Source organism: Rhodamnia argentea, chromosome 11 (assembly GCF_020921035.1).
Source record: "Rhodamnia argentea isolate NSW1041297 chromosome 11, ASM2092103v1, whole genome shotgun sequence".
NCBI classification, from domain to species: Eukaryota; Viridiplantae; Streptophyta; class Magnoliopsida; order Myrtales; family Myrtaceae; genus Rhodamnia; species Rhodamnia argentea.
This window is the reverse complement of record NC_063160.1, coordinates 22,201,890-22,216,870: the sequence shown is the minus strand read 5'-3', so window position 1 is coordinate 22,216,870 and position 14,981 is coordinate 22,201,890. Positions and strand designations below refer to the sequence as shown.

General features: G+C 43.4%; 3 protein-coding genes across 6 annotated transcripts; all 3 read left to right on the top strand.

Moving 5' to 3' along the window:
• The first annotated feature begins 3,754 nt into the window (after positions 1-3,754).
• LOC115735929 (probable serine/threonine-protein kinase PIX13) lies at positions 3,755-6,389 on the top strand. Of its 2 annotated transcripts, none has more exons than XM_030667377.2 (6): positions 3,755-4,107; positions 4,406-4,755; positions 4,890-5,025; positions 5,146-5,288; positions 5,411-5,534; positions 5,637-6,389. In XM_030667377.2, the coding sequence occupies exons 2-6, from the start codon at positions 4,447-4,449 to the stop codon at positions 6,110-6,112; spliced, it is 1,188 nt and encodes a 395-aa protein (XP_030523237.1). In that variant the 5' UTR covers positions 3,755-4,107; positions 4,406-4,446; the 3' UTR covers positions 6,113-6,389. The 2 variants fall into 2 exon arrangements, with proteins under 2 accessions (XP_030523237.1, XP_030523236.1); XM_030667376.2 differs by having other exon boundaries at positions 3,756-4,107; positions 4,421-4,755.
• A 1,016-nt stretch (positions 6,390-7,405) lies between these two features.
• Positions 7,406-11,785, top strand: LOC115735617 (probable galacturonosyltransferase 3). 3 transcript variants are annotated; one of them, XM_030666962.2, is made up of 8 exons: positions 7,409-7,483; positions 7,764-7,897; positions 8,831-8,878; positions 9,012-9,149; positions 9,365-9,469; positions 9,565-9,899; positions 10,000-10,945; positions 11,325-11,785. In XM_030666962.2, exons 2-8 carry the CDS (start codon positions 7,823-7,825, stop codon positions 11,598-11,600), a joined length of 1,923 nt encoding a protein of 640 aa, XP_030522822.1. In that variant the 5' UTR covers positions 7,409-7,483; positions 7,764-7,822; the 3' UTR covers positions 11,601-11,785. The 3 variants fall into 3 exon arrangements, with proteins under 3 accessions (XP_048128100.1, XP_030522822.1, XP_030522823.1); XM_048272143.1 differs by having other exon boundaries at positions 7,406-7,897; XM_030666963.2 differs by having other exon boundaries at positions 7,409-7,897; positions 9,365-9,465; positions 9,561-9,899.
• Positions 11,786-12,029: 244 nt separating this feature from the next.
• Positions 12,030-14,477, top strand: LOC115735615 (pentatricopeptide repeat-containing protein At2g17210). Its single transcript, XM_030666960.2, has one exon. It carries the CDS (start codon positions 12,064-12,066, stop codon positions 14,290-14,292), a length of 2,229 nt encoding a protein of 742 aa, XP_030522820.1. The 5' UTR covers positions 12,030-12,063; the 3' UTR covers positions 14,293-14,477.
• Positions 14,478-14,981: the final 504 nt, after the last annotated feature.

Genomic DNA, 14,981 nt, shown 5'->3' with positions numbered 1-14,981 from the left:
AGATGACCTACGACAGCATGTTGATGTTGTGTACTTTTAAAGTACTTGCCTGGCTGGGAACAGAATACACTGCTGTTGACTGTTGTCTTGTCAGCTTTTGCACTTGCATATTGATCCTCTTTGGGATGCTGTCTTCTAACGGATAGCTTCTCCAGTTCTTTTATAATTGCCAGTTCCACGTCGGCGACGGCCTTTATTTAAGTCAGTAACATCGATCGATACGATGATCACAAGGTAGCGTGCAATCTGTTATTGCATTTTATTTAGCCAATAATTGCATTCATATATCCGAGACTTGCTCTCAACTCTAGGACAGAAATAGTGCTTACATCTTCCAGAATGAGAGAGTCTGCGGCCAATGATTGATCACTACTTCATACTCGGTAAGAGCATTTTTCATTTTTCTCTTACATCTCCTAGCAAAGATTTGTTATTATTCCTGAACATCGAACCCCGTAAATACTAAATATGTATCAAATGAAATTTATTGAAAAATAAGTAAATTCTTTCACACGACAACTAAAACTTGGGCGGGTTAGAGAGATTTGCATATATGGTAATGGCTAGTTAAGCTAATATACATTTTGAAGAAAGATACCTTTTCTGCTTTGCAAGAGTTCCAGCAAGTTCACAGTTGCATATGCTGTACCCACACTGCAAGATTACCGTGGAATGGTTACCGTAAAATTGTTCAAGACATTGATATCGGGAATAATGCGCTAACCTGACCCATCCAGTCCCTTGGACCGTGCTGGTTCAGAATTTTCTTGGGATGCAACTCTTGCAACCGGAGGAGAGAAAACAACATCATCAACGTATGATCTCAGAAAGGGACCATGCTATGCTGGTAAATATGGTCTGATCAATTCATCGGGACGACTTCATCATGGCTCTCGCGATAATCATATTTATGCAAGTCTGTTTTTGGAGAAGAGGAGTGATAGGAATGATGAATATGCAGGTCTGTACATCTGATAAAGAGCTGGCTTGTTCTTAATTTGATTTTTTGTTTTCCAGGTTTCCTATATAAGGGCAATTCAGCAAAGCATGACAGGAAGCAAGCTATATCCATTGCGAACAGGCGTAATAAATATCGCCACTTCCATCCATCTGCATGTGGACAGGAGCCTTCCCTCCTGACTACATTCAGCAGGGAGAGGAAGGAGCTAATGGCTGTATGTGTCCAATTCCTCTCCTTTTCTTTTGGAAGAGGCAAAAGCCTTCTTTCTGCAATAAGCTTGCTTAGCATGTATCAAAACTTTAGGATAATTGATAAGTTTTTTATCTTCATTTTACCTTGTGAGGGTTTGAATTCTTGGGACATGAGGTGACGGCTTTTGCCAAGAATTTCAACATTTGGTGATTAATTTTCTTCTGCTGACAACTGCTTCACTGGGTGAACTCTGTACCCTCACTTCCCGATTCTAAGGAATCTGCAGAAGTTCAATCAGACAAGGTGGAAAATACTGAGGGGTTGAGTTCTGCTTCTGAGCCGAATGCCTTAAAAAGAGGGAGCAGCTTAAACGAACTGAGGCCTCCCTTACAGATTCCTCAAAGCTCCATGGGGCTAAGCATTGATGGCATTGATGGTGTGCCAAGGATTAATCTTGCAGCTCATTTGGGGAAATTGATTGGAGTAGCTTAGAGCCGATGGATTCAACTTCCAATCCTCTCGTTTGCTGGACCCAAGTTCCAGGACAGGTACTAATTCCGTTGCTCCAGGATCTGCCCAGAACTTAAATGTGGAAGATCCTAGGACCCCAGGAGAGACTGCGGGGCTTCATCGCAGTCCTCCTTCAAATGAATCATCATCACAACAAAAACGCTTGTCGCAACAACAGAGACCGGGTTCTCTGCCACCTGACTTAAACTTTGGGTTCCAGTCCCGTAGCTCCCCTACTTCCAGTAAGACTCAGAAGGAAACGCCAGATTTAGCATTGCAGCTTTGTAACACTAGCCCTGAGGAATATGGTGTCTTTGAGACACTGTAGCCTTGTAGAATATGCTTATTTGCATTTATAATCGTTATTGAAGGCATGACCCAATAGAAATTTCCTTCCCAATTCGCTAATACTGTTAAGTGCTTCGGTTTGGTTTTGTTGGCAGTTTGTGAGTTGGGGGTTCTCATTCATCTCTAGGACAACCATCAACGATCACGCGACGACCATTGCTCATTAAATTCCTACAAATTATGTGAAAATCGTACTGTGGTAAAGACGGAGATTCGATGTTTTCTAGTGCACGCCGCTTCTGAGCAGGTGATATTCCACTTGCACATACAACTGTACTTCAGTAGTTTGGAAACAAGCCACATGTATTATCTTCTCTCAAATATATTTCCAGTGGAAGCGTGCCGGCAACAGAAAACGTTTAAGTAAGCTAAAGGCAAGACTTTCAGATGTCAGTGCAAGCATACGAGGTCAGCTCATTGCGAAAATAAAATAGTTTCGTTTTGGGGAAACGTTAGTTAAATCGAAGCTATGACATTTCCGGTGAGGAAACCGGAGTACAAGAGACCCAAATGCGTACGATACCAAGTGCTTGACTTTTCAATGCGCGACTTCATTCCATTCCAATCTGTTGTTTGCATACGGAACCCAAATTACTTTGCTGGCCATTTCTAGAATGACAAGTTCTGACCCGAGCAAAAAGTTAAAAAAGAAAAGAAAAAAAGAGATCGAGACACAACGAGGATTGAATGATGAGCCGTGCAAGGTTAAGAAACTCTCAAGTAAGGTCGTTGTGAATCCTCAAGAAATTAAGGAGCTGTTCCAGAAAACTTTCATGGGATTTTAATCGAATTCAAGGTCGACAAACGTTTTTGTTTCTTTGTTTGGCCCAAGAGATGCTCTTCTTCAGATCCACACACGAAGCAACTTCACCAAAATGTCAGACCCAAACATTTCAGCCGCAGATTCATGAAGTGGGGGGACGGCTTGGCTTCTTTATGGTAAAGACTTTGTCAGATTGTGACTTTGGAGTGGAAGACGGGCACATTGCGGAAACGCGGAACTTGCTGTCCAAGTGGAGGCTGATTATAGTCCAAAAGCGATAGCCATTGGGCCCCTTGCCAGCCCGATTAATGATCGCGATGGAAGAAGTCAAGCCTTCGTGAGATTTTAAATTTGAAAAACGACAAGAACCGGCAAGACATCCGCGAATTATAGACTTATAGTGGATTGTTCTAGTGATGAAAAATTACCATAAAAAAAAGTCATAAATTTATTATAATTGTGCTAATTAAATCTTTTTTTTTTTCCAATCGAGTTCTAAACTTTTTGTATTTGTGTCAATTCATTTATCCGATCAATTTTGATCGGCCGGCATTGACGTGGAAAATTTTAATAATATTTTAGTGGTGTTTTAACTTTTTATCACCCAAAAAAGAATAGATGTAGCACGAGATTAAGCTTTATTCACCCTTTTTTTTTTTTTTTTTACTTTGCTACTTCCGGGACATACAGAAAGGATTGCTCAAACCTTTCTGAGTTTTTTCCTTGTCAATGACGACGATAGTGTTGGATGTGCTCTGGCCAATCGGCAATTCACATTGCTTGGTCCCCGTAGGGAAGGAGGAAGCGACCTTAGGCCGGGGTACGCAAATGTCGCCTTCTTATTTCGCGTCTCCGTCTTTTGACTGGTACAAGTTTTTCTTACACGGCAGTTGACTTGGAACTGTTTCTCTCTCTCTCTCCGTCTCTCTCTCTCTCTCCTTCAACTGGGAAACCAGATGGGAATTTGAAGGGGAAGGTTTTTGGTCAAGGGTGTGGAAATTACAAGGCCTTTTGAAAAAGATGATGTTTGGGTGGCTTATATTAGGCATCATCAGCAGCAGCAGCAACTGCAGCAACAAAGGTTGCTGAAACCTCTGGTGGTCATGGTCCATATCAGGGAAGGAGAGCTCTTCAATCAAGCTCCAGTGATTCACCTTTTGATCAAACCAGGAATTGCAAATTGAAGAAGAAACAAGAAGCCTGGGTTTCTTCGGTTTCTTTTTCAACGTGGGTAGGTTCTGAAGGCAAGATTCAGTTCAACTCATGGGGAATTGTTGGGGTTCTTCTGCTGCAAATCCAAGCTCAAGTGCTGACACCCATCTCGGTGCCACAGGTAAAACCAAGATTGTGCTTGTTTTGTCGGTGCAAAGTGTCCTATGTTGTCCGTCTTTGCCAAAGTTACCCAGCTTTTCCATGTCCGATGCTGCTGGTTCTAGATGATTGGAACTTGTGCTCAGTTCTTGAGCAGATCCAAAGATTCCTACCTGCTTGCTGCATCTTCTGATGCAATGTCTTCAACCTGCTTGGAAATGGACTCTTTATGTGGTTTTCCTTCAATGAACATGTGTCCGATGCGCAGTGGATAGAGCGTTTGAACTATATTGCCTCCTCAATTTCTCTTGCTTAAGTGGTGTAAATCGTTGCAGGGACATCATCACAGTCAACAAGCACTATGACAATCACGACAACTTCGGCCGGCAGCAGCATATCCCCGATCAGCCACTTCTCTGCTTCGAGCGGGGATGAGGCTTCCCCTCATGGCCAGATCTTGCCGCATCCGAATTTAAGGATCTTCTCGTTCGCGGAGCTGAGGGCCGCGACTAAAAACTTTAAGTCCGACACACTTCTTGGAGAGGGTGGCTTTGGAAAAGTTTACAAGGGTTGGCTTGATGAAAAACCTTCATCGAAGAATGGCAACGGGTCGGTAATCGCTGTCAAGAAACTGAAATCTGAGAGTGTGCAGGGTTTCCGGGAGTGGCAGGTGCTTCTCTTCGATTGAATGTAACCGGAATTAAAGCATCTTGCTTTGAATTGTACCTCTAGCCTTTCTATGCTTATCCAGAATTAGTCCTAGCACTATTCAACGAATGGTGTTTCACGCGTCGCTTTTTGCAGGCTGAGATAGATTTCCTAGGACGGCTTTCTCATCCAAACCTCGTGAAGCTTATTGGGTATTGCCTGGAGGAGACGGAACTTCTCCTGGTCTATGAGTTCATGCAGAAGGGCAGCTTTGAAAACCATTTATTCGGAAGTAAGGCGCAAACCTAGTCGAAATCACTTGGCAAATGCGTTTAACATAATCTTGCCGATTCTTCTCAGTTCTCTTTCGAAGTATTTGGCTTTCGCTGAGACCAATTTCCTAACCTGGCAGGGGGTGCGGTGGTTCAGCCGCTTCCGTGGGGCTTGAGGCTTAAAATAGCAGTAGGAGCGGCCCGTGGCCTGGGGTTCCTGCACACTTCCGAAAAGCAAGTCATTTATCGAGACTTCAAGGCCTCGAACATACTGCTCGACGGAGTAAGTGAGATACAACCACAGTTCAGACTTTGCAATGATCTGATAAACCAAGAAGAAAGTAGTACTTCTTTATAGATAGATGGTCAGATGGAACAGTTTCTAACTTTTTGCTGCTTCATTAGTTCTACAATGCCAAGATCTCGGACTTTGGCCTGGCCAAGATGGGTCCTTCAGAGAGCCAGTCTCATGTCTCAACCCGGATCATGGGAACACAAGGTTATGCAGCTCCGGAGTACATCGCGACCGGTCAGCAGTCTTTCTCTGTCGAAGTCCGACCTTATTAACATGTTCCGTTGATCAATCTTTCGTGTTTGTCGAGCAATAAGAGATTTTCTTGTGCATTTTCAGGACATCTTTATGTCAAGAGCGACGTGTTCGGGTTCGGTGTAGTCCTAGTCGAGATGTTGACAGGCCTCCGGGCGGTCGACTCTTCCCGTCCTAGCGGACAGGAGAATCTGGTCGAGTGGGTGAAACCATACTTGTCCGACAGGCGGAAGCTGAAGACTATCATGGACTCCATGCTTCAGGGGAAGTACCCCTCGAAAACCGTGTACGAGATCGCTCAGCTCGCGCTGAACTGCCTAGCGCCGGAGCCGAAGTCTCGGCCATCGATGGAGGAGGTCGTGAGGACTCTGGAGAAGCTCGAGGCGGCCACCGAGAGAGCAGCCGATTCGAGGAATCGCTCCGGCTCGCGTCCCGCCGCTCACAGGCAAGTCCAGCACCAGCTGCCGCTGCCGCCGCCGCCGCCTATGCAACCCCGGTCTCCGCTTCAGTCGAGGCATAACGGGATCTCAGCTTACCAACACTCACCTCAACTTAGGTAGTAGGAATCGAGGGGTGATGTTCAGCAATGAAGGTGTGGTTCATTGGATTATAGGATTAGTTTTTTTTGCCGTTGTTTGCGTTTGGAAAGGGGTCTGAGCCTGAGCATGTCGGTTTTGTCAAATGGAGACCATGGCGCGTCCTATTGCTACTTGTTCTGTACACTAGTAAACGAATTGCAAGCAGAGATTTTTCTTTTTTCTTTTTTTTTTTCTAGTAAATTTTGATCGTGTATATTACTTACCAAGACTGCGATATTTTATTTGTGCGACCTATTTTTAAGTAATATGTCATATTTTCCACCGGCAACGAAGGTAGAGGGCGATGGCCATGGCGATGGCCATGGCCATGGCCACATAGACGGAAGCCGATGCAGTGCCTCTCTCTCTCCCGCCAATTATGAAAAATTGCATGAGTTCTTTTTTTTTTTTTTTGGTCGAAGAAAAATGGCACAAGTTAAAAGGACTAGATGTGAACTTCTTCGACCCAAAAAAAAAAAAAAATCCTTCGCTTAAAATTCAACATGATTGTCAATGAAAAAGCCAAATCTCAAATATTGAAAAGCCAAAAGTAAAATTTAAAGCTAATTTATACACTGAATGAATGGCAATTATATCCATTGATTGTCAAATTGGAAATAGTTAAGTATGAGAGATTTGAGAAATCACATTGCAATTATATCCATTGATTTGAAATGCGAGGGGATGCGCGAATTTTATTTTATTTTTTGTGTGTGTGCAAACATCGAGATGAAAATTTTATCTTTGGGTTTGTTTTTTATATAATAGAAATGAGATGGAAGGCTAAGAGTATGGCAGGATAAGTCCAATTCCAGTCCTTCAACTTGAGTATTTTGTTCAATTGAGCTCTCGAATTTGTAATTTTTGCAATTGAGCCCTTCGAGTTACACGGTCTGCGTAGTAAATGCATGGATGCGGGAGCTGATGTGGCAAATTTCAAGATTTAGAACAGAGAAAGATATTTTGGAATCATAATATTATCAAAAAATGGAGGGAGAAAAAATTGAAAGCTAACAAGCATAAAAGCAATTGATGATCTTCCCATGCGGTTAACAACTTTTCAATTTTTTTACTCCTATATTTAATCGTAATTATCGATATAAAAAAAAAAGCGATTTTTACTTTCTTGAAAGATGTGAGATCCGGATCGCAAAAACGACGCGGGTCAACAGGCTCGTCGTGCGTCGCGCGTCCATGCCGTTGAGTCGTTTTAGCGGCCGAAGACGACACAGTTACACAGATCTCTCTCCCATGCCACTGTCAAAAACCAATGCCTCTCTCTCTCTCTCTCTCTCTCTCTGGATTGTTGCTGCTATGGTCGATCGAAGCAGAGGCGACTCCGATCAGAAAATGGTGAGTCTGTGCTTTAATGCTTTGTCCGGTTCAAAATGGTACAGTTGGTTCAGGACGAGACGAATTGAAGTGGATGGTGCGCGTCAACCGTTCATACAGTGTTCTTAGTCGTCTTGTCTGGGGGCACTCAGTGCTTGCCAACACCGTCCGTCGTGTGGATTTCGGCTCAGACCGGATGGTCGCTGACCAAATTTTTCGTTGAAATGAAAGGGCGCACCTGTTCTAGTCCATGATTGTCGGGCATTGTGTGTGTGTGTTTTTTTTTTGTATGTTTGGGCAGCTGATGGCTTGAATTTGGGAGATTCAACGGAGGCACGAACCTGAACCAGATGTCGTAAGATGGGTTTTGTGATGTCGTGCTGCTTCCTTCTTATGCTCTTGTGCTTCGCCTGCCATGTCGACGGCAGATACTTGGTGAGTCTTGTTTTGCCGGATCACAGTCTCTTTTACTGTCCCAGACCCCCCGCATTCCATATCTTGGTCTTAGGTTTGGATTGAATGGTCATCGTGATGTTCTCCAGCAGGAATTACTCTCCATGCGGTCGACCTAACATAACTCAATTGCTTTAGCGTCCTTTATTAGTAGCTCCAAACTCCAGCATCTGAGTTTTCAGTTCCATGAGACATGACATTAACTTTTTCGGCGATCTCAGAAATGGGAATTGTGCACGGATCTTGCCCTTTGCCATTACTCTCGACAGAAAAATTTAGCCAGAAGATTACTTAGAACCATACAAGGAGACACCAGTTATCTCTCAGACTTTTCCAGATAAGTCAGAAGTTGGATCACAGAGCGCTGAGTCTAGATTACTACTCGTGTTCTTGTTTTCCTCGATGACTGGTCTCTGGCATGTCTGCATTTTTATCAGAGGATCGATTGTAACTCATGGTTCTTGCCACTAGATTGGTGGGCCATACAATCAAGCAGTTGTATGTGAGCAACTTAAGGGTAGAAAAGATACTCAAACAAGAAGTTCAACAAAAATTTGCAGTTGAAAGAAACATGGATATTGAGTCAGCCTATCGTTTATAAGAACCATCTGATATGTAAAAATAAATGTCTCCACGAAAGATGGCGGACAATGGCCTGATAACTGATAACAAATATTATCCATGTCCTATAACATTAGGGGTGTTTGGGGTGGCTGAGGCTTTACACCATGGCTTTAGGGTTTTATCTCTGACTTTTTGGCTACTGGATTTAGCTGTAGATTCTTGATGTAAGGTTTTAAATCTGACTTTTTACACTATATTGACCACAGCTATTGTATCAAATATGTATCTTTTATTTCACCAAACATTTGCTGCTGTCTAGAGTTTCTGATTTCTTGTTGTGTGGCTAAACAGGAGCAGAGCATCTTTCATGCTAAAAAAGGCAGTTTTGCAGATGAAGAGGTAAGAACTGGAAGCGAGTCTCTGTCAATTTTTTTCTGAACTTGGCAGTTTTCCAGATAAGCCGGTAAGTGGTTGAATCTACATATGTACAGAAGATGAACCTGCTCACGTTATTGTTACCTGTTGCATACAGGATATTAAGATTATTGCCACTTACAGCCACTCCTCCGGGGAAGTTCGGATGGGTATTGTAAGAATGAAGGACCTTTCTAATTCATGGGCGTGGGAAAATCCAGTTGATGGCAACCATGGTCGCATAAATAGTCTCCTGGTAATAATTTTTATTCAGACACCTTTTGCTTTTCTTTTGTTCATAAGGAATTCAGACACCAGGTTCTGAAAGAATAGCTGCTGGTCACTTTGGGGCCGGGAATTAGACAGCACATGGAGTAAAGTAGAGGAATTATGGTCTTCAGTATTTATGTTTGTACATGTCACTGTCATTGGTGGTTGTTGTAGCAAGCTGACATGGAAACACAAATTTAGGTAGAGAAGACCATGAGCAATCATTCGGAGATGAGATTTGATGGTGGAAGTGGAACTCAATATCGACCTGTGCCCCCATCAAGCCCTTTGAAGCTCAAGCGTCGAGTAAATTTCGATATCCACCAGTTGAACTTTTCAGACGTGCTGTCTGGGTTTCATGGACGATCAAATCTGTAATAACTGCCTGCCTTTCTTTTCAGATGATGCGGCAGGAAAGGAGGGTTCTCCGAACCGCAGAGCTTCTCCAACAAGGTAAAGAAAAGGATGATCAGATGGTTGAATCAGCAATAGAAAGGTCCAAAAATCTCGATACCACAGTGAAGGGAAAGTACAGCATATGGAGAAGAGATTATGAGAATCCTAATTCTGATTCTACATTGAAACTTATGCGTGACCAGATCATAATGGCAAAAGCATATGCTACCATTGCTAAATCAAAAAATAATACTAGCCTTTACAGTGCTCTCATGAAGCGCTCTAGAGAAAGTCATCAAGTCACTGGAGAAGCAAGTTCGGATGCTGAGCTTCATTCCAGGTACACTTGTTAGTCCAATGACCTCTGTTTTCTGGAACTTGAACATGCTTTCAGTTTTTTATTAAATATGTGGTTGCCTCCTCATTTCCTTTCTCTCTAGTGCACTTGATCAGGCAAAAGCAATGGGCCACATCCTCTCTTTGGCGAAGGACCAATTATATGATTGCCTAACAGTTGCAAGGAAACTAAGAGGGATGCTTCAGTCAACTGAAGAAAACGTGAATGCTCTTAAGAAAAAGAGTGCATTTCTCACTCAGCTAGCCGCTAAAACAGTTCCTATTCCATTGCATTGCCTTCCTCTACAGCTCACTGCTGATTATTATTTTATGCACTATGCTAATAAAGGAGACCTGGACATAGAGAAGATTGAAGATCCTTCATTGTACCACTATTCGATCTTTTCTGATAATGTGCTAGCAACTTCTGTGGTTGTGAATTCTACAATGCAGCATGCGCAGGAGCCTGAGAAGCACGTGTTCCATATTGTGACAGATAAGCTAAATTTTGCAGCAATGAAGATGTGGTTCCTTGTGAATCCTCCTGCCAAAGCAACTGTTCAGGTTGAAAATATTGATGAGTTCACATGGCTCAATTCTTCATATTGTTCTGTTCTACGTCAACTTGAGTCTGCCAGGATAAAAGAATATTATTTCAAGGCAAATCACCCTTCCTCTCTATCTGCTGGGACTGAGAATCTCAAGTACAGAAATCCAAAGTATTTGTCTATGCTGAATCATCTCCGATTTTACCTTCCCGAAGTTTACCCCAAGTTAACTAAGATTCTATTCTTGGATGATGACATAGTCGTTCAGAAGGACTTGACACCTCTTTGGTCTGTTGATCTGCATGGGATGGTAAATGGTGCCGTTGAGACTTGTAAGGAGAGTTTCCATAGGTTCGATAAGTATCTCAACTTTTCTAATCCAATCATCTCCGAGAACTTTGATCCTGGTGCTTGTGGTTGGGCATATGGTATGAATATGTTTGACCTCAAGGAGTGGAAGAAGCGAAAAATCACGGAAATATATCACCGGTGGCAGGACATGGTAATTCCAATGCCTCTTGTCCTTTCTGCTTCCATATTCTCGACAACTCCTAGGTGTATTGAGTAAATATTGCTCATCTTGGAAACAGAGAAGTGATAGCTTATGATGATGTACATTGGTGCTTCAATTGGGTTCATATCCCATCTTCATGTTTGCCATGTTTGGAGCTGCAGCTCTGTGGGTCCTTGATGTCTGCTCTATCTTTTCCTGCGTCTTCACTGAACCCCTTGTTCTGCTTTATGAATGAAAGTGCTGATTTGCGTGCGAGTATGACTATAACCGAAGCGTAACATGCAATGACTGAATGTATGGCTCTTGGGCTTACCTGAGGATGCGGTCTTTGTTATGATGTAACTGACTCATTCAAAATTTAATGCAGAACGAGGATAGGACATTGTGGAAACTCGGCACGTTACCCCCTGGATTGATCACCTTCTACAATCTGATTTACCCTCTCGATCGGAGGTGGCACGTGTTGGGACTTGGCTATGATCCGGCACTCAACCTGACAGAAATAGAGAATGCAGCCGTCATTCATTACAATGGAAACTATAAGCCGTGGTTGGATTTGGCGGTCTCCAAGTACAAACCTTATTGGTCGAAATACGTTATGTTTGACAACCCATATCTTCGTCGGTGTAACATAAGCGAATAACCCTCTGCTTGTGTGAAAAAATTTAGATTGCTTTCTCTAGCAGAAGCAACGTTCCGCTCGGTGAAGGCCGAGATATTGTTCCCACTTTGACAAGAGATGGCACGAAACATCAAATCTCTGTTTTCTGTATGAACTTCGCAATTGCAGTTTTGCAGTCATAACAAAGAAGAGAAAGTTCCATTCAACTGTCGATCTTTCAGTTTCAGGGTGCATTATTTAACTGTAAATTCAACGTTATTTACTGTGTTCATGACACAGATCGAACTTCTAGTGCCTTTGGCCAAAACGATAAGCCTTTGTTGATCGTATTGCTACCCATCTACGAGAATGCATTTGCGAACTGCTGAATACGCACAACTATTTCGTCTATGATGCAAATGGGGGTCCTCCAAGGCGAAAGATTCACTCTATGGGAACAATGAACCGATGACATTTGAAGAGATATGGTATTGCATTTTTTGCAATGGGATCACATTTCGACCGGTCGTTCACCAGGATCACCGGCACAATCTCGCGGGTCAAAGAACTGTTCTGCAATGGAAGTTGGCATGAAGCGTTAGTCCACTTCAACGAAGCGAAGCGAGCAGGAGTTGAAATCACTCAGCCTTCTGTGATTAATTCCGTCGTCAAAGCATCCTCGAAGCTCTCGAATAAACATGGGAAGTCCATCCATGGTTGGGTGCTCAAGCAGGGCCTCGACACGTTCTCCTCCGTCGGCAACTCCATCCTGGACTCGTACATGAAGTGCAGGGACTTGGACTCTGCGATGGGCATCTTCAGGTCGATGCGAAGTAGGGACTCCGTGTCGTGGAATGTGATCATTCATTGGTTTCTTGATCAGCGAGATTTGGGACGAGGGTTGTGGTGGTTTCGGCGAGCCAGGGTTGATGGATTCGAACCCACTGTCGCCACCTTGGTACTGCTTCTCCAGGTGTGTCGTAGCACTTGGTTGATGAATCAACTATTTGAGCTACATGGTTACATAACTAAGAGTGGGTTCTGGGGCTCTGTCCCGGTGCAGAACTCTCTGTTAGGCGCATACACAGGCTTTGATATGGAGCGTGCAGAGGACATGTTTGATGAAATGCTCGAGAGGGACGTCATATCATGGAGTGTGATGATAGCTGGGTATGTGCATAATGAGGAAGCTGATCTTGGCTTGCGGATGTTTGTAAAGATGGTTTCCGTGGCCAAGATTGACCCCGACGAGGTGACTTTAGTGAGTGTCCTGAAAGCTTGCACTAGTATCCAGTCTATGATTGTGGGAAGAATGGCCCATGGCTTTGTCCTTGGAAAGGGTTTGGATGCCGATTCGTTCGTTGAAAATTCCCTGATTGATATGTATTGCAAGTGTGGAGATGTTGATTCTGCGTTTAGAGTTTTCAGTCATATGACGTGGGCAAACCTCGTCTCATGGAACTCGATAGTTTCAGGTTGTGTTCTCAACGAAAAGTACTCGGAAGCTCTGTCAGTGTTTCGTTCAATGGGAAAGGATGAGATTGAGGCAGATGAAGTGACTCTTGTGAATGTCCTTCAAACATGCAAGTATTACGTGAATCTTTCCTGGTGCAAGTCAGTACACTGTCTAGTTTTTCGGAAAGGATACGAATCGAATGACTTTCTGCATAACTCTCTGATTGATGCATATATAAAATGTGGTAGGATAGAGATTGCCTGGGACCTTTTCAACAGCATGGATAAAAAAGACACTGTTTCATGGAGCACAATGATTTCCGGGCTCACCTACAATGGGGAGCCTGACGAGGCTGTCAGAGTGTTCAACGAGATGATACATGCTCAAAAGAAGCCGAATGCAATCACCATCATCAATTTGCTCGAGGCTTGTTCAGTTTCGGCCGAACTGAAAAGGTCAAAGTCTGCCCATGGAATAGCAATCCGGACATGCCTGGCACCAGAAGTAGCTGTTGGAACTGCCATTGTCGATATGTACTCAAAATGTGGCACAATAGAATTGGCAAGAAAGAGTTTTGACCAAATTTCCGACAAGAATGTCCTCTCATGGAGCGCCATGGTAGCTGGGTATGGCATGAATGGCCTTGCACGTGAAGCCCTAACTTTGCTTGCCGAGATGAAGCTGCACAACATTAAGCCCAATGAAGTGACTGCCCTTTCTGTTTTATCGGCTTGTAGCCATGGGGGTTTCGTCAAAGAGGGGCTTTCCTTCTTCGAATCGATGGTTGATGAGTACGATCTCCACCAAGGGGTAGAACACTATTCGTGCGTGGTAGACATGTTAAGTCGAGCAGGAAAGTTCGATAAAGCCATAGACTTGATCAAAGAGATGCCCGAAGTATTGGCATCCAAGGCCAGTGTTTGGGGGGCACTATTGAGCGCTTCTAAAAGCTTCGCAAACAAAGATATGGGCAAGGACGTCGTTCCTCGGATTCTCGAGTTGGAACCGTCGAACTCAGCAAACTACATGCTCGCGTCGAGCATGTATGCTGCGTGTGGTTTGTGGAGTGATGCTGCGAGGATGAGGAGATTGGCAAAAGAGAGAGGGATCGGTGTAATGGCCGGTTACAGCACTGTCAATGTCAACAACAGATCCTGTAGATTTATTGCTGGGGACGAGTCGCATCCGCAAGCCTGTGCGATACAATCCACGGTTAAGCAGTTGCATCGCTGCATGAGGATCAACGGGATCAGCGATTTGATGTCAATCGGATGCTAAAGCACCAGTTTTTGTGAAGTTAATCAGTTCATCCTACGAAAGGGCAGCCGAGATCATGATGTGTTTCTTTAATGGTTGTGCTTAACATTTACAGTTGCTCTCCTGCCCCCCCCAGGTGATGCCGCTTTAAAGCCTACACAATCGAACTTTCACTTGTCTTTCTAAACGAGATATGAATGTAAATTTCGTGATGGCGGTCCTCACAGAAGTATTATCATCCCTCTCGATCAGAAATGAACACCGACGTGAAATTTGCTATCGAAATCCTGCTGTCGATCAAAGACCCGAATATGTCAGAGTCAGCCCCGTGCTGATGGGTACTCTTTACATGTGCTTTGATGGCTCGTCTCAATAAGGAGAGAAGGGAATTGCTAGGGTGTCGACAATGGCATTTCTACGTAAGGATCTGTAACCACCGTTTGGTTCGAAATAAAGGATCACGGCCAAATTGACTGGTCTGTGAACTGTTACACGAGAGACGTAAAATACAACTAACATAAAATATTATTGTCGATGGAGTAATTTTATCTAATTTTATCAAGAACTTTAAGAAGTTTACGATATCTTTCGTGCGATAATTAAAATAGCATGATCTAATAAATTAATATTCATTAAATATCAATTCTCTTTTCATATATATAAGGGTGCGTTTGGTTTGGTTTCCGAAAAAATTTAGGTGTGTTGCAAAT

Excerpts from the sequence above, each read along its gene's own strand:
- LOC115735929 (XM_030667376.2), top strand. The coding sequence starts at position 4,038 with ATGGGGAATTGTTGGGGTTCTTCTGCTGCAAATCCAAGCTCAAGTGCT. Across the intron at positions 4,108-4,420 it reads CACCCATCTCGGTGCCACAG|GGACATCATCACAGTCAACA; the intron begins GTAAAACCAAGA and ends AAATCGTTGCAG. Across the intron at positions 5,535-5,636 it reads TCCGGAGTACATCGCGACCG|GACATCTTTATGTCAAGAGC; the intron begins GTCAGCAGTCTT and ends GTGCATTTTCAG.
- LOC115735617 (XM_048272143.1), top strand. The coding sequence starts at position 7,823 with ATGGGTTTTGTGATGTCGTGCTGCTTCCTTCTTATGCTCTTGTGCTTC. Across the intron at positions 7,898-8,830 it reads ATGTCGACGGCAGATACTTG|GAGCAGAGCATCTTTCATGC; the intron begins GTGAGTCTTGTT and ends GTGGCTAAACAG. Across the intron at positions 9,150-9,364 it reads GTCGCATAAATAGTCTCCTG|GTAGAGAAGACCATGAGCAA; the intron begins GTAATAATTTTT and ends ACACAAATTTAG.
- LOC115735615 (XM_030666960.2), top strand. The coding sequence starts at position 12,064 with ATGGGATCACATTTCGACCGGTCGTTCACCAGGATCACCGGCACAATC.